General features: G+C 36.5%; 2 protein-coding genes across 8 annotated transcripts; both read right to left on the bottom strand.

Moving 5' to 3' along the window:
• Positions 1-1539: 1539 nt before the first annotated feature.
• On the bottom strand, positions 1540-9944 carry LOC125019872 (CD209 antigen-like protein E). The gene is made up of 8 exons (XM_047604886.1): positions 9935-9944; positions 9734-9811; positions 8473-8586; positions 8138-8215; positions 7512-7571; positions 2275-2426; positions 2055-2185; positions 1540-1972 (listed from the first exon to the last, which is right to left on the bottom strand). Exons 2-8 carry the CDS (start codon positions 9807-9809, stop codon positions 1759-1761), a joined length of 825 nt encoding a protein of 274 aa, XP_047460842.1. The 5' UTR covers positions 9810-9811; positions 9935-9944; the 3' UTR covers positions 1540-1758.
• LOC125019870 (CD209 antigen-like protein E) lies at positions 5558-26023 on the bottom strand. 7 transcript variants are annotated; one of them, XR_007114133.1, is made up of 10 exons: positions 25913-26009; positions 25719-25796; positions 25011-25037; positions 22799-22909; positions 22529-22597; positions 22322-22381; positions 22044-22195; positions 21824-21954; positions 11262-11527; positions 5558-6666 (listed from the first exon to the last, which is right to left on the bottom strand). XR_007114133.1 is itself a non-coding variant. In XM_047604882.1 (9 exons), exons 1-9 carry the CDS (start codon positions 25974-25976, stop codon positions 11314-11316), a joined length of 906 nt encoding a protein of 301 aa, XP_047460838.1. In that variant the 5' UTR covers positions 25977-26009; the 3' UTR covers positions 11095-11313. The 7 variants fall into 7 exon arrangements, 5 of the variants coding, with proteins under 5 accessions (XP_047460838.1, XP_047460841.1, XP_047460837.1 ...); XR_007114134.1 differs by lacking the exons at positions 5558-6666; positions 21824-21954; positions 22044-22195; positions 22322-22381 and adding exons at positions 16290-16520; positions 16603-16727; positions 16817-16968; positions 17096-17155 and having other exon boundaries at positions 11095-11294; XM_047604882.1 differs by lacking the exon at positions 5558-6666 and having other exon boundaries at positions 11095-11527.
• Positions 26024-26139: the final 116 nt, after the last annotated feature.

Raw genomic sequence — 26139 nt, 5'->3', positions numbered from 1 at the left:
GTTTGTCTGTGAGGAAACACATTTTGCCACACATCGGACACTGATATCGATCCACTGCTGCAGGACTGTGTGTGTGGATCCAGGTGAGTGTGATCAACAGCGCCCTCGTGTGGTTTCTTCATGTGCTGCGACACAATCAAGGAGAAAGTTCAACACATTAAACGATGCAGACGTCACATTTAGAGGCAGAAAACATGTTTAGGAGGAAGGATCAGACTAATTCAGAAATCTAATAAATTGGATTAATTATCAATTTGAGGACAGAGGGGTAAATTAAAAGTAAAAATTTTATTCAAGATATGTCCCACAATATTCGCAAATTATTCAGTCATGATATTCACGTATTGTTCCCAGAGTTTGACCCTGCTAATGTATGTTATTCTTTCCAGTCCGATACAGTCAGAAAGCTCCTTCCTCCACATCCTCATTGTAGGAGCCTCCATACTCTTCCAGCACAGTGCAATAGCTCACATGACAAAACATGTCCAAGTCCACAACTGTTTCTGTGTTTGCAGAAAGTTCTTTGTGTGTGTTCCTTTTGAAATCATCTTCAAATTAAACGTAAACTTTCTCTCCTGAACGCATCAGTCTGGACTTAACAAGCACTGATTAACACAGTGTGTAGTGGTTGTGTGCAAATACGAGAACATTAAATGTGTATTAATGTCATCATTCACTGACCGTTATGACAAATATCCCACTCTGCTGAGGGTGCAGTTGGAACAACAGGAAACATGACGTTATTTTAACACACATCAGACATTTTAAAATTTCACTTTCCTTTGATACTAACAGTGAGGCCTACGACAGACTTTTCTGTTTGGCTTATATTCATATTTAAACAGGGAGTCATAACTAAACCTTAATGCTGCTTAATATTTTTATTGTGTTGAGTTAAAGCTTCATTTGACAGAAGATATTTTTTCAGTAAAGACAGACATGCTCCCTCCTCTGGCCTCAAACCACAGCAGTAAGTAATCCTCCTTCCTTCTTTCATCTGTTTGAAAACTCACGGTAAAATATCACAAAATATATCAGAAACAGCATCACGATGTGAGCAGACTGGAATAATAAACTCAACATATCGGTCCTTCTGTTAAATCCCACTTTATTTTGTATTTTTAAACCAGGAACAGTTGTAAGGAATTCAAAGCAGAGTATTTTTATTTGTCTTGTCTGGAAGAACTCGTTGGCTGCTTGTCATGACAGAGATCCTCAACACATCTTAGGCCAAGATTAAAATATAGAGTTGTTATTTTTGTCTGATGTAGCAGCACATAACACAACTGACATCAGTGAGTTGGGCTGAGAACAACAACAGCAATGAAATTAATTATGTAAATACAACTAAATTAACCCATTAGTACTTAAACACATGTGAATTTACTATTTTAACATTTTATCTTAATTATTTAGCAACATGCAGAATGTTTAGGAATTATTATTTAACACGAATGCCATGACATTTTCTACACAACGTGGTCGACAAACGTTACAGAAGATATTTCAGACATCGACATGACGTCAATAACCACAGAGTATTTGATAAATCACACTTTATTTTACATTTATCATCCAACTATTGGATCTGTCGTGTCTAAACGGTTTGAGTGAAACATTTCTTGTAAATTGTTAAGCTGCAAAAAAAAGAAAGAAAGAAAAACAAAATATAGGAGAGTATTACTGTCTTGAGATAAACTTTAAATGTTTGTGACGTTATAAAACCAGCATCGCTCCACCTTCTGTATCCTACTGAGATTATTTCTTAGACTGTTCAAGCTGACAAATGTTTGAAATCTTTCCACGTTTTCCTGATTTCTCACAAATACTTTTATCATGAACTTCGCAGGATTGATCAAACCAACACTTCAGGTCAGGAGCTCCTCCTCTCTCCCCCATCCTCACACAGTCCTCTCCTTCTGGATCTTTCCCTTCCCAGTTGTCTGGTTCGTTCTTGGCCCAAAAAATCAAACTAAAAGAAGAAGAACTGATTCAATAAAAACTGGTGACTTTGATCCTGAAAATGATCCAAAATATTTTCTCAACGATCAAACCTTGTATCTGTGTCCAGTGCTGAGCCGTCCACCCACAACCATGTCCTCTCTGTCTGTGAGTCTGTCAGTCCGATCCAGAACTTGTCCTCAGCCTCAGTCATTTTATCTCTCAGTCTTCTCTCCAGGAATGCCTGAAGAGGAAAAGTTGATGAAAATGACTCTGTCAGACTTTTCTGTGCTGAGATGAAGAAACATGTTGATGAAACTGTGTGTTTTCTACCTGCTCCTCTCTGCTGTCTATCTTCACCAGGTCTCCTCCTCTACCTCTACATTCATCTCTGCTCTGGTTCCAGGTTGATTTATTGGTGGAGAAATAATAGCACTGTCCTCCATGTTGCTCCCAGTCGGCTTCACATATGTGACACGACTCATCTTTAAAGAGATCACAGCAAAGACTTCAGTCATAAATGGAGGCAGCAGGAGGCTCCGTCTGTCCTTTAGTTAGAATCTAACTCTATCTGTCTATTCAAGTTTCTGTGATCATCACCATCAGAGGAAAAATCTAAATCCATAACTTACTCAAGAATGGAGGTGTTGGACATGTAGGCTGCACAACTGGTGGAGTTTTACATTGACTCTCTGTTACATAGAATGAAGAAGAAGGAAAAGTTTTATTCCTTAATTCTGATGACATTCAATTAATTAAACTAACAAATAAATGACATTTCTCATCTCTTTGAACAACTTGTTTGTGTCTGGATCTGTCTAGATAGATAGATAGATAGATAGATAGATAGATAGATAGATAGATAGATAGATAGACAGACAGACAGACAGACAGACCAGGACACATTCATATTCAGTCAGACTGAGATCAGTGGTGGAAACGTTTGATCATGTGTTCAGTCGTTATATATATTAAAATCTCTTTAGGAGAGACAGAAACATGGAGGCAGAAAAACAACCAACCAAGTGTTTGAAAAGATGAACCAAGCTGGAACCAGTGAGGACAGCAACACTGGAGACATGGAGACATCTAGGACATCTTCTCCTACTGAATTCTATTATATTTATAAACTCTAAAGCGGCAGAGCCACTGATGGAGACTCATGAGACTTTTTAACAGTTTCAGACTCTGACAGTTTTACCTGTGATGTTCTTCTTCAAAACTTTATTCTCCTTCATCAGTGTCTGGAGATTTTTGTTGGTTCTCCAGTTATCTACAGCTGATTGAAAACAGAGAGAAGTTAAATTAACATCAGACGATGAACTGTTAATTTAGATGTCAGTGTTTTAGTCAAGAAAAGTCCTGCTCTGCTGAAAATATAACACTGGTTCAGTTGAATATTTTCCTTAAATATCTCAAATCAGCTTTTCTATCTTAGTTTTTTTTTTTTTTTTACATTGTTCAAGTTTTTGCAGTTTTATTATTGTTTTTAAGTGAAAATAAGTGAATAAAACATAACAAACTCACAGAGACGGCAAATGACGATGAGAGCAGCTGCCAGGAGAACACAGACCACCAGCAGGGCCCATGTGACCTTTGACCCTCTCTTTGGTTTTACTGGTTGAGAAGCAGGAGCTTCACCTGGTGAACATTTAGAGGAGAATCAGTGAACAACTTCATGATATGATGCGGGAAAGAGTCAGAGAAAGAGTGGACTGAGGTCCTTCCTCATCTGTCTGGTGGCCAGTGGTGGGTGCTGATCCATGAGGCCAGTGATGTTGTAAGGACGGAGCTGGACTCTCAGTGTCAGAGAGGAGGATGTTGGCAAAAGTATAAACCATCCTGGACAAGTCCTCTCACCCACTCTCACAACACACTGGTCAGTCTGAAGAGGACTGACCGACACCACAGATCACAGGAGACGCCTCATTCCTGCCTGTAGCCGTCAAACCTTATAACTCCACCCACTGAGTGTTTGTCAGTCTTAACATTTCAGACTCTTTATTAATATTTATTTATTTATTTATAACCATTTACCTCTATTATACTACAATTACTTGTGCAATATTGTATTTTAGTCATCTTGCATCTTATTTCTTATTGTTTATATTTTTATGTATTTTCCTTATATGACTTCATTCTATTTGTATTTGACTCTGCCACCTTGGAATTATGAATTTATGGGAGCAACAGCAACAAATCAATTTCCTGTAAGGATTAATAAAGTTTTCTGATTCTGAAACACAGCCGACAGACACTTTTGACAGCATTAAAAAAAAAAAAAAAAAAAAAAAAAAAAAAACTTTTGTGAATAGTTTCTCCCAAAGTAAATACAGAGTTTCTTTAATAAACATTTATTACATTAAAATGTTTAGCCCTAACCGACAGTTGAACTGTTTCCCATGCTACTTACTGTGAGGCCCACATCTACTTTAGACCAACAGAAGACTTGAGGTTATTCTACACATTCAGTTGTATTTATATGGTCAGTTTCTCCTTTTTTCTCTTTTGACGTTTCCTCTTTGACTCGTTTTACACTTTATATTTCACTTAACAATCGCTGACCTTCATTCTTTCTTGTAATAAAAGAGGCCTCAGTTAATCTTTAGTAATTCTGTCTCAATTCCATTTAGCTCCAATTACACGTTATGATGGATTGTTATGATACAAAGTTAAACATGGCTCCTGATTTTCTAAAGTTTTATGCAGACGATGTTTGCTTATTCTACAATGTTTTGAAATCTTCTTAAACCAACTCTTCTTTACCTTCCTGCTGATTTTCCACCACATTCATGTTCTCACCTTCTACGTAGCTCTGTCGAGGGCTCATTCTGGTCAACGTGTTCAGATCTTGACTTGATGGAGTTAGTTCAACCATCTCTGCAACAAAGAAACACAACAACAAGCTCCTGTTTTTGTCATTTACTAAATATTCAGTGTTTTGAACATTTGGTAAGATAAACAGACAGACAGACAGATAAGCTTCAATACTCACCGTGAACGTTTCCTCGTTCCTCATCTTTATCTCTGACAGTGTTTTGTTAAGAATACACTTCCCATTTAATTTTAAAGGAGTAGGAGGAGTCTTTATCTACAGTCTAGTTCACAGGTGTCAAACACTCATTACGCATTACATGAATTGTAATAGTGCTTATTTGCACTAAAACAACACACTGAGGAAACATTTGGATTTATTGGAAACATTGGATTTATAGGTTAACACAGTATCATGTTACTGGTTCGACCTATTTGAGATCAAACTTTACTGTATATGAGGCCCCTGAACTAAAATGAGTTTGACACCTCTGCTGTAGTTCCTCATTGTATGAGAACATTTTCTTTGATAAAGGTGTTTATTTTGTGATACTGATGTCAAAGATTATGTCGACTGTGTTTCTCTGATTTGAAGTAAAAATTCTCACTGAATATTTTGCTCAGTTTAGTCAAACACTCATTAATGTCTCAAAACTTATTTAAAACATCAGAAGATTGCAGATTATAATTTCTAATAAATATATTTCTTACATCTTCGCTAATGTTTCTGTCAGACACAAAATAACAAAGTTAAATACACATTAAACAACTAAATGTAAAACGTCCTCATTTTTACTTTGCATGTTTGTTTGTTTTGTTTAGATTTGCGCAAGGCTTGACTTTACGTCGGTTGCCTGCTTTCCATTGCTAAATATTCAGTTGACTGACAAGAAACATGAGGTTATTGTCAGGCCGAGACTCGAAGCAGGACTCAGATGCAGAGATATTGAATAACAAAAAGGCTTTTATTGAATTCACCGGAGAACTCAGACAGAGTGACAAACAAATGGCTATAAAAACCTAGACACTAACTCAGATCTGAGAAACAAAAACTCTCCAGGAGGAGGAAAAAACTCTAATCAAAAGAAACAAATCGAGAAACACAAAACGCTCCGAATGGAGGAAAACCGAAGGACTATGAATCTAATCTATTTAACAAGAAGGAATAACAAAAATTAAATACACATTAAACAACTAAATGTAAAACGTCCTCATTTTTACTTTGCATGTTTGTTTGTTAGTTTTGTTTAGATTTGCGCAAGGCTTGACTTTACGTCGGTTGCCTGCTTTCCATTGCTAAATATTCAGTTAGACTGACAAGAAACATGAGGTTATTTTGAAACAGTTCTTATCAGAAGAGGAGAAACGTGCTTTTCATTTTCCTGTTTTGAGGTTTTCTCTTTAACTTGTTGACTTTGAAAGTTGTTACTAAACTTTTAACTTGGACCTGTCGTCTCTTCTTGTCCATTTGTGTTTGAAGTATTTGAAGATTTTTTTTTTAATGTGCATTTCTGTTTTCATTTATGTTTTCATAGCTGTTGTTTATCAGAAAATCCTCTGAAAGCTCTGAAAACACAGCAGTGAATAATCCACTTCTACGTCACGGCTTCAAACACGTCACAGAAGATACCACCAACAGACAGACACCAGCAGGACGTCAATAACCACAGAGTATTTGATAAATGACAGTTTATTTACATTTATCTTCCAGCTATTGGAGCAGTCGTGTCTAAACAGTTTGAGAGAGATATTTCTTGTAAATTCTTAAGCTGCAGAAAAAAGAAAGAAAAACAAAAAAAAGGAGAGTTTATTCAAGAAAATTGTTTAATATATATATTACTGGGGTGGATATATGACTCTAAATATTGTTTAAAGCAGAGTATTTTATTTGTCTTGAGATTAATTTTAAATGTTTGTGACGTTATAAAACCAGCATCACTCCACCTTCTGTATCCTACTGAGATTATTTCTTAGACTGTTCAAGCTGACAGACTTTTAAAAACTTTCCACTTTTTCCTGATTTCTCACAAATACTTTTACTAGGAATTTTGCAGGATATATCAAACCAACACTTCAGTTCAGGAGCTCCTCCTTTCTCCCCCATCCTCACACAGTCCTCTCCTTCTGGATCTTTCCCTTCCCAGTTGTCTGGTTCGTTCTTGGCCCAAAATCAAACTAAAAGAAGAAGAACTGATTCAATAAAAACTGGTGACTTTGATTCTAAAAATGATCCAAAATATTTTCTCAACGATCAAACCTTGTATCTGTAGCCAGTGCTGAGCCGTCCACCCACAACCATGTTCCCTCTGTCTGTGAGTCTGTCAGTCCGATCCAGAACTTGTCCTCAGCCTCAGTCATTTTATCTCTCAGTCTTCTCTCCAGGAATGTCTGAAGAGGAAAAGTTGATGAAAATGACTCTGTGAGACTTTTCTGTGCTCAGATGAAGAAACATGTTGATGAAACTGTGTGTTTTCTACCTGCTCCTCTCTGCTGTCTATCTTCACCAGGTCTCCTCCTCTACGTCTACATTCATCTCTGCTCTGGCTCCAGGTTGATTTAGTGGTGGAGAAATAATAGCACTGTCCTCCATGTTGCTCCCAGCCGGCTTCACATATGAGACATGGGTCATCTTTAAAGAGATCACAGCAAAGACTTCAGTCATAAATTAGTTATTAGTTGTAATCTAACTTTATCTGTCAGTGTATTAAAGTTTCTATACTCATCATCAGGGGGAAAAATCTAAATCTATAACTTACTCAATTCTGGAGGTGTTGGACATGTAGGCTGCACAACTGGTGGAGTTTTACATTGACTCTCTGTTACATAGAATGAAGAAGAAGGAAAAGTTTTATCCCTTAATTATGATGACATTCAATTAATTCAACTAACAAATAAATGACATTTCTCATCTCTTTGAACAACTTGTTTTGTCTAGATAGATAGATAGATAGATAGATAGATAGATAGATAGATAGATAGATAGATAGATAGATAGATAGATAGATAGATAGATAGATAGATAGATAGATAGACAGATAGATAGACAGACAGACAGACAGACAGACAGACAGATAGACCAGGACACATTCATATTCAGTCAGACTGAGATCAGTGGTGGAAACGTTTGATCATGTGTTCAGTCGTTATATATATTAAAATCTCTTTAGGAGGGACAGAAACATGGACACGGAAAAACAACCAACCAAGTGTTTGAAAAGATGAACCAAGCTGGAACATGTGAGGACAGCAACACTGGAGACATGGAGACATCTAGGACATCTTCTCCTACTGAATTCTATTACATTTATAAACTCTAAAGCGGCAGAGCCACCGATGGAGATTCTTAGGACTTTTTAACAGTTTCAGACTCTGACAGTTTTACCTGTGATGTTCTTCTTCAAAACTTTATTCTCCTTCATCAGTGTCTGGAGATTTTTGTTGGTTCTCCAGTTATCTACAGCTGATTGAAAACAGAGAGAAGTAAAATTAACATCAGATGATGAACTGTTAATTTAGATGTCAGCCTTTTAGTCTGATATAACAAGAAAAGTCCTGCTCTGCTGAAAATATAACACTGGTTCAGTTGAATATTTTCCTTAAATATCTCAAATCAGCTTTTCTATCTTAGTTTTTTTTTTTTTTTTACATTGTTCAAGTTTTTGCAGTTTTATTATTGTTTTTAAGTGAAAATAAGTGAATAAAACATAACAAACTCACAGAGACGGCAAATGACGATGAGAGCAGCTGCCAGGAGAACACAGACCACCAGCAGGGCCCATGTGACCTTTGACCCTCTCTTTGGTTTTACTGGTTGAGAAGCAGGAGCTTCACCTGGTGAACATTTAGAGGAGAATCAGTGAACAACTTCATGATATGATGCAGGAAAGAGTCAGAGAAAGAGTGGACTGAGGTCCTTCCTCATCTGTCCGGTGGCCAGTGGTGGGTGCTGATCCAGTAATGTTGTAAGGACGGAGCTGGACTCTCAGTGTCAGAGAGGAGGATGTTGGCAAAAGTATAAACCATCCTGGACAAGTCCTCTCACCCACTCTCACAACACACTGGTCAGTCTGAAGAGGACTGACCGACACCACAGATCACAGGAGACGCCTCATTCCTGCCTGTAGCCATCAAACCTTATAACTCCACCCACTGAGTGTTTGTCAGTCTTAACACTTCAGACTCTTTATTATTATTTATTTATTTATTTATAACCATTTACCTCTATTATACTACAATTACTTGTGCAATATTGGATTTTAGTCATCTTGCATCTTATTTCTTATTGTTTACATTTTTATGTATTTTCCTTATATGACTTCATTCTATTTGTATTTGACTCTGCCACCTTGGAATTATGAATTTATGGGAGCAACAGCAACAAATCAATTTCCTGTAAGGATTAATAAAGTTTTCTGGTTCTGAAACACAGCCGACAGACACTTTTGACAGCATTAAAAAAAAAAAAAAAAAAAAAGACAACTTTTGTGAATAGTTTCTCCTAAAGTAAATACAGAGTTTCTTTAATAAACATTTATTACATTAAAATGTTTAGCACTAACCAACAGTAAAACTGTTCCCCATGCTACTTACTGTGAGGCCCACACCTACTTTAGACCAACAGATGACTTGAGGTTATTCTACACATTCAGTTGTATTTATATGGTCAGTTCCTCCTTTTTTCTCTCTTGATGTTTCCTCTTTGACTCGTTTTACACTTTATATTTCACTTAACATTGCTGACCTTCATTCTTTCTTGTAATAAAAGAGGCCTCAGTTAATCTTTAATAATTCTGTCTCAATTCCATTTAGCTCCAATTACACGTTATGACGGATTGTTATGATACAAAGTTAAACGTGGCTCCTGATTTTCTGAAGTTTTATGCAGACGATGTTTTCTTATTCTACAATGTTTTGAAATCTTCTTAAACCAACTCTTCTTTACCTTCCTGCTGATTTTCCACCACATTCATGTTCTCACCTTCTACGTAGCTCTGTCGAGGGCTCATTCTGGTCAACGTGTTCAGATCTTGACTTGATGGAGTTAGTTCAACCATCTCTGCAACAAAGAAACACAACAACAAGCTTCTGTTTTTGTCATTTACTAAATATTCAGTGTTTTGAACATTTGGTAAGATAAACAGACAGACAGACAGACAGACAGATAAGCTTCAATACTCACCATGAACGTTTCCTCGTTTCTAATCTTTATCTCTGACAGTGAGTTAAGAATACACTTCCCATTTAATTTTAAAGGAGTAGGAGGAGTCTTTATCTACAGTCTAGTTCACAGGTGTCAAACACTCATTCCGGGGGTTCACACAGTTTTAGTCAGAGTTGTGGACGTAACACAACACTGAGACTTACAACTAAACAGACATTTGTTTTTTCTAAGAAATGTCCCGTTACGCATTACATGTTTTGTAATAGTGCTTATTTGCACTAAAACAACACACTGATGAAACATTTGGATTTATTGGAAACATTGGATTTATAGGTTAACACAGTATCATGTTACTGGTTCGACCTATTTGAGATCAAACTGGACTGTATATGAGGCCCCTGAACTAAAATGAGTTTGACACCTCTGCTGTAGTTCCTCATTGTATGAGAACATTTTCTTTGATAAAGGTGTTTATTTTGTGATACTGATGTCAAAGATTATGTCGACTGTGTTTCTCTGATTTGAAGTAAAAATTCTCACTGAATATTTTGCTCAGTTTAGTCAAACACTCATTAATGTCTCAAAACTTATTTAAAACATCAGAAGATTGCAGATTATAATTTCTAATAAATATATTTCTTACATCTTCGCTAATGTTTCTGTCAGACACAAAATGACAAAATTAAATACACATTAAACAACTAAATGTAAAACGTCCTCATTTTTACTTTGCATGTTTGTTTGTTTGTTTTGTTTAGATTTGCGCAAGGCTTGACTTTACGTCGGTTGCCTGCTTTCCATTGCTAAATATTCAGTTAGACTGACAAGAAACATGAGGTTATTTTGAAACAGTTCTTATCAGAAGAGGAGAAACATGCTTTTCATTTTCCTGTTTTGAGGTTTTCTCTTTAACTCGTTGACTTTGAAAGTTGTTACTAAACTTTTAACTTAGACCTGTCGTCTCTTCTTGTCCATTTGTGTTTGAAGTATTTGAAGATTTTTTTTTAATGTGCATTTCTGTTTTCATTTATGTTTTCATAGCTGTTGTTTATCAGAAAATCATCTGAAAGCTCTGAAAACACAGCAGTGAATAATCCACTTCTACGTCACGGCTTCAAACACGTCACAGAAGATACCACCAACAGACAGACACCAGCAGGACGTCAATAACCACAGAGTATTTGATAAATCACACTTTATTTTACATTTATCATCCAACTATTGGATCTGTCGTGTCTAAACGGTTTGAGTGAAACATTTCTTGTAAATTGTTAAGCTGCAAAAAAAAGAAAGAAAGAAAAACAAAATATAGGAGAGTATTACTGTCTTGAGATAAACTTTAAATGTTTGTGACGTTATAAAACCAGCATCGCTCCACCTTCTGTATCCTACTGAGATTATTTCTTAGACTGTTCAAGCTGACAAATGTTTGAAATCTTTCCACGTTTTCCTGATTTCTCACAAATACTTTTATCATGAACTTCGCAGGATTGATCAAACCAACACTTCAGGTCAGGAGCTCCTCCTCTCTCCCCCATCCTCACACAGTCCTCTCCTTCTGGATCTTTCCCTTCCCAGTTGTCTGGTTCGTTCTTGGCCCAAAAAATCAAACTAAAAGAAGAAGAACTGATTCAATAAAAACTGGTGACTTTGATCCTGAAAATGATCCAAAATATTTTCTCAACGATCAAACCTTGTTATCTGTGTCCAGTGCTGAGCCGTCCACCCACAACCATGTCCTCTCTGTCTGTGAGTCTGTCAGTCCGATCCAGAACTTGTCCTCAGCCTCAGTCATTTTATCTCTCAGTCTTCTCTCCAGGAATGCCTGAAGAGGAAAAGTTGATGAAAATGACTCTGTCAGACTTTTCTGTGCTGAGATGAAGAAACATGTTGATGAAACTGTGTGTTTTCTACCTGCTCCTCTCTGCTGTCTATCTTCACCAGGTCTCCTCCTCTACCTCTACATTCATCTCTGCTCTGGTTCCAGGTTGATTTATTGGTGGAGAAATAATAGCACTGTCCTCCATGTTGCTCCCAGTCGGCTTCACATATGTGACACGACTCATCTTTAAAGAGATCACAGCAAAGACTTCAGTCATAAATGGAGGCAGCAGGAGGCTCCGTCTGTCCTTTAGTTAGAATCTAACTCTATCTGTCTATTCAAGTTTCTGTGATCATCACCATCAGAGGAAAAATCTAAATCCATAACTTACTCAAGAATGGAGGTGTTGGACATGTAGGCTGCACAACTGGTGGAGTTTTACATTGACTCTCTGTTACATAGAATGAAGAAGAAGGAAAAGTTTTATTCCTTAATTCTGATGACATTCAATTAATTAAACTAACAAATAAATGACATTTCTCATCTCTTTGAACAACTTGTTTGTGTCTGGATCTGTCTAGATAGATAGATAGATAGATAGATAGATAGATAGATAGATAGATAGATAGATAGATAGACAGACAGACAGACAGACAGACCAGGACACATTCATATTCAGTCAGACTGAGATCAGTGGTGGAAACGTTTGATCATGTGTTCAGTCGTTATATATATTAAAATCTCTTTAGGAGAGACAGAAACATGGAGGCAGAAAAACAACCAACCAAGTGTTTGAAAAGATGAACCAAGCTGGAACCAGTGAGGACAGCAACACTGGAGACATGGAGACATCTAGGACATCTTCTCCTACTGAATTCTATTATATTTATAAACTCTAAAGCGGCAGAGCCACTGATGGAGACTCATGAGACTTTTTAACAGTTTCAGACTCTGACAGTTTTACCTGTGATGTTCTTCTTCAAAACTTTATTCTCCTTCATCAGTGTCTGGAGATTTTTGTTGGTTCTCCAGTTATCTACAGCTGATTGAAAACAGAGAGAAGTTAAATTAACATCAGACGATGAACTGTTAATTTAGATGTCAGTGTTTTAGTCAAGAAAAGTCCTGCTCTGCTGAAAATATAACACTGGTTCAGTTGAATATTTTCCTTAAATATCTCAAATCAGCTTTTCTATCTTAGTTTTTTTTTTTTTTTTACATTGTTCAAGTTTTTGCAGTTTTATTATTGTTTTTAAGTGAAAATAAGTGAATAAAACATAACAAACTCACAGAGACGGCAAATGACGATGAGAGCAGCTGCCAGGAGAACACAGACCACCAGCAGGGCCCATGTGACCTTTGACCCTCTCTTTGGTTTTACTGGTTGAGAAGCAGGAGCTTCACCTGGTGAACATTTAGAGGAGAATCAGTGAACAACTTCATGATATGATGCGGGAAAGAGTCAGAGAAAGAGTGGACTGAGGTCCTTCCTCATCTGTCTGGTGGCCAGTGGTGGGTGCTGATCCATGAGGCCAGTGATGTTGTAAGGACGGAGCTGGACTCTCAGTGTCAGAGAGGAGGATGTTGGCAAAAGTATAAACCATCCTGGACAAGTCCTCTCACCCACTCTCACAACACACTGGTCAGTCTGAAGAGGACTGACCGACACCACAGATCACAGGAGACGCCTCATTCCTGCCTGTAGCCGTCAAACCTTATAACTCCACCCACTGAGTGTTTGTCAGTCTTAACATTTCAGACTCTTTATTAATATTTATTTATTTATTTATAACCATTTACCTCTATTATACTACAATTACTTGTGCAATATTGTATTTTAGTCATCTTGCATCTTATTTCTTATTGTTTATATTTTTATGTATTTTCCTTATATGACTTCATTCTATTTGTATTTGACTCTGCCACCTTGGAATTATGAATTTATGGGAGCAACAGCAACAAATCAATTTCCTGTAAGGATTAATAAAGTTTTCTGATTCTGAAACACAGCCGACAGACACTTTTGACAGCATTAAAAAAAAAAAAAAAAAAAAAAAAAAAAAAAACTTTTGTGAATAGTTTCTCCCAAAGTAAATACAGAGTTTCTTTAATAAACATTTATTACATTAAAATGTTTAGCCCTAACCGACAGTTGAACTGTTTCCCATGCTACTTACTGTGAGGCCCACATCTACTTTAGACCAACAGAAGACTTGAGGTTATTCTACACATTCAGTTGTATTTATATGGTCAGTTTCTCCTTTTTTCTCTTTTGACGTTTCCTCTTTGACTCGTTTTACACTTTATATTTCACTTAACAATCGCTGACCTTCATTCTTTCTTGTAATAAAAGAGGCCTCAGTTAATCTTTAGTAATTCTGTCTCAATTCCATTTAGCTCCAATTACACGTTATGATGGATTGTTATGATACAAAGTTAAACATGGCTCCTGATTTTCTAAAGTTTTATGCAGACGATGTTTGCTTATTCTACAATGTTTTGAAATCTTCTTAAACCAACTCTTCTTTACCTTCCTGCTGATTTTCCACCACATTCATGTTCTCACCTTCTACGTAGCTCTGTCGAGGGCTCATTCTGGTCAACGTGTTCAGATCTTGACTTGATGGAGTTAGTTCAACCATCTCTGCAACAAAGAAACACAACAACAAGCTCCTGTTTTTGTCATTTACTAAATATTCAGTGTTTTGAACATTTGGTAAGATAAACAGACAGACAGACAGATAAGCTTCAATACTCACCGTGAACGTTTCCTCGTTCCTCATCTTTATCTCTGACAGTGTTTTGTTAAGAATACACTTCCCATTTAATTTTAAAGGAGTAGGAGGAGTCTTTATCTACAGTCTAGTTCACAGGTGTCAAACACTCATTACGCATTACATGAATTGTAATAGTGCTTATTTGCACTAAAACAACACACTGAGGAAACATTTGGATTTATTGGAAACATTGGATTTATAGGTTAACACAGTATCATGTTACTGGTTCGACCTATTTGAGATCAAACTTTACTGTATATGAGGCCCCTGAACTAAAATGAGTTTGACACCTCTGCTGTAGTTCCTCATTGTATGAGAACATTTTCTTTGATAAAGGTGTTTATTTTGTGATACTGATGTCAAAGATTATGTCGACTGTGTTTCTCTGATTTGAAGTAAAAATTCTCACTGAATATTTTGCTCAGTTTAGTCAAACACTCATTAATGTCTCAAAACTTATTTAAAACATCAGAAGATTGCAGATTATAATTTCTAATAAATATATTTCTTACATCTTCGCTAATGTTTCTGTCAGACACAAAATAACAAAATTAAATACACATTAAACAACTAAATGTAAAACGTCCTCATTTTTACTTTGCATGTTTGTTTGTTTTGTTTAGATTTGCGCAAGGCTTGACTTTACGTCGGTTGCCTGCTTTCCATTGCTAAATATTCAGTTGACTGACAAGAAACATGAGGTTATTGTCAGGCCGAGACTCGAAGCAGGACTCAGATGCAGAGATATTGAATAACAAAAAGGCTTTTATTGAATTCACCGGAGAACTCAGACAGAGTGACAAACAAATGGCTATAAAAACCTAGACACTAACTCAGATCTGAGAAACAAAAACTCTCCAGGAGGAGGAAAAAACTCTAATCAAAGAAACAAATCGAGAAACACAAAACGCTCCGAATGGAGGAAAACCGAAGGACTATGAATCTAATCTATTTAACAAGAAGGAATAACAAAAATTAAATACACATTAAACAACTAAATGTAAAACGTCCTCATTTTTACTTTGCATGTTTGTTTGTTAGTTTTGTTTAGATTTGCGCAAGGCTTGACTTTACGTCGGTTGCCTGCTTTCCATTGCTAAATATTCAGTTAGACTGACAAGAAACATGAGGTTATTTTGAAACAGTTCTTATCAGAAGAGGAGAAACATGCTTTTCATTTTCCTGTTTTGAGGTTTTCTCTTTAACTTGTTGACTTTGAAAGTTGTTACTAAACTTTTAACTTGGACCTGTCGTCTCTTCTTGTCCATTTGTGTTTGAAGTATTTGAAGATTTTTTTTTTAATGTGCATTTCTGTTTTCATTTATGTTTTCATAGCTGTTGTTTATCAGAAAATCCTCTGAAAGCTCTGAAAACACAGCAGTGAATAATCCACTTCTACGTCACGGCTTCAAACACGTCACAGAAGATACCACCAACAGACAGACACCAGCAGGACGTCAATAACCACAGAGTATTTGATAAATGACAGTTTATTTACATTTATCTTCCAGCTATTGGAGCAGTCGTGTCTAAACAGTTTGAGAGAAATATTTCTTGTAAATTCTTAAGCTGCAGAAAAAAGAAAGAAAAACAAAAAACAGGAGAGTTTATTCAAGAAAATTGTTAAATAAATATATATATATATATATATATATATATATATATATTACTGGGGTGGATATCAGACTCTAAATATTGTTTAAAGCAGAGTATTTTATTTGTCTTGAGATTAATTTTAAATGTTTGTGACGTTATAAAACCAGCATCACTCCACCTTCTGTATCCTACTGAGATTATTTCTTAGACTGTTCAAGCTGACAAACTTTTAAAAACTTTCCACTTTTTCCTGATTTCTCACAAATACTTTTACTAGGAATTTTGCAGGATATATCAAACCAACACTTCAGTTCAGGAGCTCCTCCTTTCTCCCCCATCCTCACACAGTCCTCTCCTTCTGGATCTTTCCCTTCCCAGTTGTCTGGTTCGTTCTTGGCCCAAAATCAAACTAAAAGAAGAAGAACTGATTCAATAAAAACTGGTGACTTTGATTCTAAAAATGATCCAAAATATTTTCTCAACGATCAAACCTTGTATCCAGTGCTGAGCCGTCCACCCACAACCATGTTCCCTCTGTCTGTGAGTCTGTCAGTCCGATCCAGAACTTGTCCTCAGCCTCAGTCATTTTATCTCTCAGTCTTCTCTCCAGGAATGTCTGAAGAGGAAAAGTTGATGAAAATGACTCTGTGAGACTTTTCTGTGCTGAGATGAAGAAACATGTTGATGAAACTGTGTGTTTTCTACCTGCTCCTCTCTGCTGTCTATCTTCACCAGGTCTCCTCCTCTACGTCTACATTCATCTCTGCTCTGGCTCCAGGTTGATTTAGTGGTGGAGAAATAATAGCACTGTCCTCCATGTTGCTCCCAGCCGGCTTCACATATGAGACACGACTCATCTTTAAAGAGATCACAGCAAAGACTTCAGTCATAAATTAGTTATTAGTTGTAATCTAACTTTATCTGTCAGTGTATTAAAGTTTCTATACTCATCATCAGGGGGAAAAATCTAAATCTATAACTTACTCAATTCTGGAGGTGTTGGACATGTAGGCTGCACAACTGGTGGAGTTTTACATTGACTCTCTGTTACATAGAATGAAGAAGAAGGAAAAGTTTTATCCCTTAATTATGATGACATTCAATTAATTCAACTAACAAATAAATGACATTTCTCATCTCTTTGAACAACTTGTTTTGTCTAGATAGATAGATAGATAGATAGATAGATAGATAGATAGATAGATAGATAGATAGATAGATAGATAGATAGATAGATAGATAGATAGATAGATAGATAGACAGATAGATAGACAGACAGACAGACAGACAGACAGACAGATAGACCAGGACACATTCATATTCAGTCAGACTGAGATCAGTGGTGGAAACGTTTGATCATGTGTTCAGTCGTTATATATATTAAAATCTCTTTAGGAGGGACAGAAACATGGAGGCAGAAAAACAACCAACCAAGTGTTTGAAAAGATGAACCAAGCTGGAACCAGTGAGGACAGCAACACTGGAGACATGGAGACATCTAGGACATCTTCTCCTACTGAATTCTATTACATTTATAAACTCTAAAGCGGCAGAGCCACCGATGGAGATTCTTAGGACTTTTTAACAGTTTCAGACTCTGACAGTTTTACCTGTGATGTTCTTCTTCAAAACTTTATTCTCCTTCATCAGTGTCTGGAGATTTTTGTTGGTTCTCCAGTTATCTACAGCTGATTGAAAACAGAGAGAAGTAAAATTAACATCAGATGATGAACTGTTAATTTAGATGTCAGCCTTTTAGTCTGATATAACAAGAAAAGTCCTGCTCTGCTGAAAATATAACACTGGTTCAGTTGAATATTTTCCTTAAATATCTCAAATCAGCTTTTCTATCTTAGTTTTTTTTTTTTTTTACATTGTTCAAGTTTTTGCAGTTTTATTATTGTTTTTAAGTGAAAATAAGTGAATAAAACATAACAAACTCACAGAGACGGTAAATGACGATGAGAGCAGCTGCCAGGAGAACACAGACCACCAGCAGGGCCCATGTGACCTTTGACCCTCTCTTTGGTTTTACTGGTTGAGAAGCAGGAGCTTCACCTGGTGAACATTTAGAGGAGAATCAGTGAACAACTTCATGATATGATGCAGGAAAGAGTCAGAGAAAGAGTGGACTGAGGTCCTTCCTCATCTGTCCGGTGGCCAGTGGTGGGTGCTGATCCAGTAATGTTGTAAGGACGGAGCTGGACTCTCAGTGTCAGAGAGGAGGATGTTGGCAAAAGTATAAACCATCCTGGACAAGTCCTCTCACCCACTCTCACAACACACTGGTCAGTCTGAAGAGGACTGACCGACACCACAGATCACAGGAGACGCCTCATTCCTGCCTGTAGCCGTCAAACCTTATAACTCCACCCACTGAGTGTTTGTCAGTCTTAACACTTCAGACTCTTTATTAATATTTATTTATTTATTTATAACCATTTACCTCTATTATACTACGATTACTTGTGCAATATTGTATTTTAGTCATCTTGCATCTCATTTCTTATTGTTTATATTTTTATGTATTTTCCTTATATGACTTCATTCTATTTGTATTTGACTCTGCCACCTTGGAATTATGAATTTATGGGAGCAACAGCAACAAATCAATTTCCTGTAAGGATTAATAAAGTTTTCTGATTCTGAAACACAGCCGACAGACACTTTTGACAGCATTAAAAAAAAAAAAACAACAAAAAACAACTTTTGTGAATAGTTTCTCCCAAAGTAAATACAGAGTTTCTTTAATAAACATTTATTACATTAAAATGTTTAGCACTAACCGACAGTTGAACTGTTTCCCATGCTACTTACTGTGAGGCCCACACCTACTTTAGACCAACAGATGACTTGAGGTTATTCAACACATTCAGTTGTATTTATATGGTCAGTTCCTCCTTTTTTCTCTCTTGACGTTTCCTCTTTGACTCATTTTACACTTTATATTTCACTTAACAATCGCTGACCTTCATTCTTTCTTGTAATAAAAGAGGCCTCAGTTAATCTTTAATAATCCTGTCTCAATTCCATTTAGCTCCAATTACACGTTATGATGGATTGTTATGATACAAAGTTAAACGTGGCTCCTGATTTTCTAAAGTTTTATGCAGATGATGTTTTCTTACTCTACAATGTTTTGAAATCTTCTTAAACCAACTCTTCTTTACCTTCCTGCTGATTTTCCACCACATTCATGTTCTCACCTTCTACGTAGCTCTGTCGAGGGCTCATTCTGGTCAACGTGTTCAGATCTTGACTTGATGGAGTTAGTTCAATCGTCTCTGCAACAAAGAAACACAACAACAAGCTTCTGTTTTTGTCATTTACTAAATATTCAGTGTTTTGAACATTTGGTAAGATAAACAGACAGACAGACAGATAAGCTTCAATACTCACCATGAACGTTTCCTCGTTCCTCATCTTTATCTCTGACAGTGTTTTGTTAAGAATACACTTCCCATTTAATTTTAAAAGAGTAGGAGGAGTCTTTATCTACAGTCTAGTTCACAGGTGTCAAACACTCATTACGCATTACATGAATTGTAATAGTGCTTATTTGCACTAAAACAACACACTGAGGAAACATTTGGATTTATTGGAAACATTGGATTTATAGGTTAACACAGTATCATGTTACTGGTTCGACCTATTTGAGATCAAACTTTACTGTATATGAGGCCCCTGAACTAAAATGAGTTTGACACCTCTGCTGTAGTTCCTCATCGTATGAGAACATTTTCTTTGATAAAGGTGTTTATTTTGTGATACTGATGTCAAAGATTATGTCGATTGTGTTTCTCTGATTTGAAGTAAAAATTCTCACTGAATATTTTGCTCAGTTTAGTCAAACACTCATTAATGTCTCAAAACTTATTTAAAACATCAGAAGATTGCAGATTATAATTTTATAAATATATTTCTTACATCTTCGCTAATGTTTCTGTCAGACACAAAATGACAAAATTAAATACACATTAAACAACTAAATGTAAAACGTCCTCATTTTTACTTTGCGTGTTTGTTTGTTTGTTTTGTTTAGATTTGCGCAAGGCTTGACTTTACGTCGGTTGCCTGCTTTCCATTGCTAAATATTCAGTTAGACTGACAAGAAACATGAGGTTATTGTCAGGCCGAGACTCGAAGCAGGACTCAGATGCAGAGATATTGAATAACAAAAAGGCTTTTATTGAATTCACCGGAGAACTCAGAGTGACAAACAAATGGCTATAAAAACCTAGACACTAACTCTGAATTCTGAGAAACAAAAACTCTCCAGGAGGAGGAAAAAACTCTAATCAAAAGAAACAAATCGAGAAACACAAAACGCTCCGAATGGAGGAAAACCGAAGGACTATGAATCTAATCTATGGAAGAATAAACAAACAAAAAATCACTCGTTAACGAGGAAAAACAAAAGGCTATGAACTTTAGCTACTGGAAAATTTACAAACAAAAAATCACTCTTCTAGAGGTATAAACGGCTTACTTGGGCAACTACTATGGCTGTGGACATGGAACAAGGCTCTGGTGCAGGACAAGGACGATGACACTCTGGCACAAGACAAGGGGAACACAGACTATTTAAACACATGGAGGGAAATAGGGGACAGGTGGAAACACTTAGGACAATCCGACTGAGACACATGAGGAAGGGCAAGTGACCTGAAACGAGAGGAGAAATACTTTTCAAAATAAAACAGGAAATGACAGGACAAAACAAACCCAAGACAAGACACCCTCACCACGGTGTGACAGCTATTTTGAAACAGTTCTTATCAGAAGAGGAGAAACATGCTTTTCATTTTCCTGTTTTGAGGTTTTCTCTTTAACTTGTTGACTTTGAAAGTTGTTACTAAACTTTTAACTTGGACCTGTCGTCTCTTCTTGTCCATTTGTGTTTGAAGTATTTGAAGATTTTTTTTTAATGTGCATTTCTGTTTTCATTTATGTTTTCATAGCTGTTGTTTATCAGAAAATCCTCTGAAAGCTCTGAAAACACAGCAGTGAATAATCCACTTCTACGTCACGGCTTCAAACACGTCACAGAAGATACCACCAACAGACAGACACCAGCAGGACGTCAATAACCACAGAGTATTTGATAAATGACAGTTTATTTACATTTATCTTCCAGCTATTGGAGCAGTCGTGTCTAAACAGTTTGAGAGAAATATTTCTTGTAAATTCTTAAGCTGCAGAAAAAAGAAAGAAAAACAAAAAAAGGAGAGTTTATTCAAGAAAATTGTTTAATATATATATATATATATTACTGGGGTGGATATCAGACTCTAAATATTGTTCGAAGCGAGTATTTTATTTGTCTTGAGATTAACTTTAAATGTTTGTGACGAAATAAAACCAGCATCGCTCCACCTTCTGTATCCTACTGAGATTATTTCTTAGACTGTTCAAGCTGACAAACTTTTAAAAACTTTCCACGTTTTCCTGATTTCTCACAAATACTTTTATGAGGAATTTTGCAGGATTTATCAAACCAACACTTCAGGTCATCAGCTCCTCCTTTCTCCCCCATCCTCACACAGTCCTCTCCTTCAGGATTTTCATTATCGCGCCCTGGCCAGTTGTCTGGCTCTTTGTTGTTGTTGTTCTTGGCCCAAAAAATCAAACTAAAAGAAGAAGAACTGATTCAATAAAAACTGGTGACTTTGATTCCAAAAATGATCCAAAATATTTTCTCAACGATCAAACCTTGTATCTGTAGTCAGTGCTGAGCCGTCCACCCACAACCATGTCCCCTCTGTCTGTGAGTCTGTCAGTCCGATCCAGAACTTGTCCTCAGCCTCAGTCATTTTATCTCTCAGTCTTCTCTCCAGGAATTTCTGAAGAGGAAAAGTTGATGAAAATGACTCCGTGAGACTTTTCTGTGCTCAGATGAAGAAACATGTTGATGAATCCGTGTGTTTTCTACCTGCTCCTCTCTGCTGTCTATCTTCACCAGTTCTCCTCCTCTACCTCTACATTCATCTCTGCTCTGGTTCCAGGTTGATTTATTGGTGGAGAAATAATAGCACTGTTCTCCATGTTTCTCCCAGCCGGCTTCACATATGTGACATGGTTCATCTTTAAAGAGATCACAGCAAAGACTTCAGTCATAAATTAGTTATTAGTTGTAATCTAACTTTATCTGTCAGTCTATTAAAGATTCTATGATCATCATCAGAGGAAAAATCTAAATCTATAACTTACTCAATTCTGGAGTTGTTGGACATATAGGCTGCACAACTGGTGGAGTTTTACATTGACTCTCTGTTACAAGAACAAATACATATATATATATATATATTATCAGTCATTAGATCATCATTTCTTAGCGTGATCACAAAAGAGAATCTTTCCCATGGCTGTGTCACCAGTTCAGGTGCATTAAACACTGGGATTATTTCCTGTGCTTACCTGAGATGTTCTTCTTTAAAGCTTTAATCTCCTCATCTTTGACATGATGTTTCGTCATCACATCAGACACTGATGTAAAACGAATGAAAAGGTAAAGTGTGAGTCAATCAGTAGTCGTTTCAGTGTCACAAATAAGAACAAGATGTTCTGGGTTGGATCAGAAACTCGTTTTGTTATTTCACCATGAACCAGTCTGACAAAGTAACACATCGAAGACAAATCACTGTTGTAAATTCACTGTAAGTTACTGAAAATAATATGAGGACTAACCCATAAGACCGAGAGCAACCAGGGCGGCTACCAGCAGAAAGCTGAGAACGAGCAGAGCCACTCTCTCACAGGTGACTGTTGATTTTCTGTTCGACTCGGCCGGCGGCGGAGCTGCTGAACAGTTAGAGACAGAGAAACTTCTCACACGCTTTCATTTTAGTTTTAATCATCTCACAACCTGTCATTTCTTTGCAATTACATTTATTGCTTTTACAAGTGTAAACAAAAGAATTAAGGGAATGTCAGTTAATTGAAGACATAAAATGTAAAGTTAGACATTGTGTAAGTATTCAGCTCCTTTAAAGTGACTGACCTAAATTCAAGGTGCTTGTATCCTCAGAATTAGTGAAACAGAGATGCAGTGAACGCGTCTCATGTATCTGTAGAATAAAGACTCCTCTAATCTGAAAATACTGACTAACCATTCACTGGTTAGTCAGTATTTTACAATGACACCACAAGAGAACATCCACAGCAACTCAGAGAAAAAAATAAAGTATAATCCAGGGGACTGTACTAGGAATACCCTGAGGGGGTTAAAAGCTTCCGTAGCTATGATGGACGTCACTCTGCAGACGTCAACTGTTCCACAAAGTGACAGAGAAATTAAACCTCGACTACAGTTTGCCCAAAGGCCGACAGGAGACGCCAACGTCAGCTGAAAGAACAGTTTTGGTCTGATGAAACCGAAATGAAGCTTTCTGGTCGTTTTACTAGACACTACGTGAAGTGAAGCATGGTGGTGGCAGCATCACGATAAAATCAACTAAGACAAATTATAATGACTGTTAAAAAAAAAAAAAAAAAAAAAGCAACACATGTGGAAAAACATACATACGGCTGACCACTTTATATTTCAAGTATTCCACTGATATCATATGTATGAACATAGCTTGGACAGAGAAAGCAACATGATATTTTTGTTATAGTTCAACTACATTTTGCTTCTAATACTTTTTACTGACAACTCTGACAACAAGGTGGCTCCTTCCTCTTACAAAAACTCACAAATGTGTGACTTTGGAAACTATTGTGACAGTTTGGAAACTACTGTGAGTTCTCTTTTTTGGTTAATGGGTTTTATGAGCATTTAGTTCACATGCATTTTTACATGTTTTATTTATTTATTTTTTTAATAAAAACAGTGCACATGTTTAAATGCACATGACAAAATTTGTCTTTGTAGTTATTTAATGGGTTCGTTTGTTGTTTCATTTTTTTTGTTTATCTATGAGGCATGTCACACATGAGATAATGATCAAGTTATTAATACAACAGCGACACTGTAGGGTGAGCTTTTACATTTTTGCAACTTTTGCTTGATTTACAACTTTTTGTCACTTAAGAATTATGAGGGATGTGCTATAATTCAAAGTTGGGGAGATGTTAGGGAGTGAAGTTGAGATGTTGCTGAACTATTCGCCCCTTTAGACAGATGAAACCATTAAATCAATAATTAATGTGTTCATCGGCAAAGGTGGAGCTGATTTAAATACTGACAAGTCGCTAGTAATTTGTTCCCAGGGATAAACAGTATCAAAAATAGTTTTTTTTATCATCCATTTACATCCAATTTGCAGAATAATCTTTATCCCGTGTGAATGAGCCACGTGAATCACAGACGCTGGGGGTAATATGTGATTCAGTCCTCAGGTAAAACTAATCCCGTGTGAACAGGGTTGTAGACTGTTAACCAGAATGACTGACATCCATCTCAACCTTCTGTCCTTCACACCAAATTGCAGCATCACTGCCCCCAGTGAGCACAACATTCTGCCCATTACAGGTGAGTTAAAAATATAAACACAGCTTTCATGTGTTAATAAGTCATTTACTTAATAAATTCAGTCAATTGAAGTTGACAAACGTTGATAATATAATAATTGATTCGTGTAATAAGCTTGAAATATCCACATTCCCTTTGTCTTGTTTCTGGCTTCATACAGGACACCAAAGAGGAATCAGCAATCTGAGAAAGAGAAACAACCTGAGGCTGTCACTGAGCTGTCAACCTTTTTATAAAAAATAAAATGAAAATGTACTAATGGAGAGCAGTGATGGAGTTTTTTTCTTCCAACATCAACATCATAATTTACCTGCATATGATTGATTTTTATCATTATTCATGCGTTAGAAGTGAGCCAGCATACTTCATTTCTAGTCAGCGGCCCGGTAATTTGTATAGTTTTCAGGAAAAAAGGTTTGGACTCACTGCTGTAGAGGAACGACGATGCACTAACTGAAAAATAGGAAACAAGAACCTTGACAATCTGATAAGCTATTGACCAAAGCTATTTTACTTCTTCATAGCAACTTCCTCATTTAATTTTTTTACCAACTTATTCATTAGTTTTGTCTAAATTTCTGCCAGCCGTCTTTTCAGACCGTTTCTGACATTCAGCTTTTACTTTTATTGTTGTTTATTTCGTTTTTTGTGCGTGTGTGCAGAAAAGCAGAAGAGGTTAGAGAGAAAGAAACACATTAAAAACCACCAAAGGGAGTGGTCTTTCTTTTAACACTGACAGCTCCCAGTCCTGCTGCACTGCGGCATTTTTGACATTTTGACATTTCCACTTTGCTGCACATTAAATTTGTCATTATTACTTTATCGTAAACTTAAAATATAAGATCAAAACATCACTTTTTACACATTACACCTGGATCCAGTTGATCAGTATGTTTGCATACAATATGCATTTTGCAAATCTCTTTATGGATGAACTATTCTGTTTTTGGAAATCATTTTGTTGTTGTTTTGAATATTTTGTACTTTGAGATCTTGCTTTTTTTTTTGAATTTTCACTGGAGAATTTGCATTTTTACACGAAGAGAATAAAAAAAGTTTTGTCTCGATGTTCTTTGCCCCATAATAACTTAAGAAAAATATCTTCCTCTTCATTTATTGCAGTTTATAACCTACCAGGCGGTTCGGCGGGTGGCTGTTTTTTCGAAGTCTTGATTTCAGAGTAAGTGGTGTCTGGTGATGAGGAAACTGTTTCTGCAAAATAAAACGTGAACCCAAACTGCTGCTTAGTGCCGATATAATAACAATAATAATAAAAAAATAGCATTTTCGTATTTGATCAGAGGCGTTAGATAGAAAGATGGACTCACCTTTTGTCTTTCCATTTGATCTTGTGAACTTCACATCCGAGTACACCACCTCAGCATCAGACATTTTACCGCTGTCTGATCATCAGTGAGTCTGAGGGAGAAGTAAATTTTAGTTTCACAAGTCTGGCAACATAAAAATAAACTCCCTGAGGTTTGGAGGAGGGTCTTAATAAACTTCCTGTCATCCTGTTCCACATTTCATGTTTGAACTCTTTTTAAACTCCATT

This window comes from Mugil cephalus, chromosome 14 (assembly GCF_022458985.1).
Source record: "Mugil cephalus isolate CIBA_MC_2020 chromosome 14, CIBA_Mcephalus_1.1, whole genome shotgun sequence".
In the NCBI taxonomy this organism is placed as follows: Eukaryota; Metazoa; Chordata; class Actinopteri; order Mugiliformes; family Mugilidae; genus Mugil; species Mugil cephalus.
The sequence above is the reverse complement of the archived record's forward strand: the minus strand, read 5'-3'. Positions and strand labels throughout refer to the sequence as shown.

Coding starts and splice junctions, on each gene's coding strand:
- LOC125019872 (XM_047604886.1), bottom strand. CDS start 9,809: ATGGTTGAACTAACTCCATCAAGTCAAGATCTGAACACGTTGACCAGA. Junction 2,427..7,511: donor TCCAACACCTCCAGAATTGA/GTAAGTTATAGA, acceptor ATCTCTTTAAAG/ATGAGTCGTGTCACATATGT. Junction 1,973..2,054: donor GCACTGGACACAGATACAAG/GTTTGATCGTTG, acceptor TTCTTCTTTTAG/TTTGATTTTTTGGGCCAAGA.
- LOC125019870 (XM_047604881.1), bottom strand. CDS start 25,976: ATGTCTGATGCTGAGGTGGTGTACTCGGATGTGAAGTTCACAAGATCA. Junction 22,598..22,798: donor GGTTGCTCTCGGTCTTATGG/GTTAGTCCTCAT, acceptor GTTTTACATCAG/TGTCTGATGTGATGACGAAA. Junction 21,955..22,043: donor TAGACAGCAGAGAGGAGCAG/GTAGAAAACACA, acceptor TTTCCTCTTCAG/AAATTCCTGGAGAGAAGACT.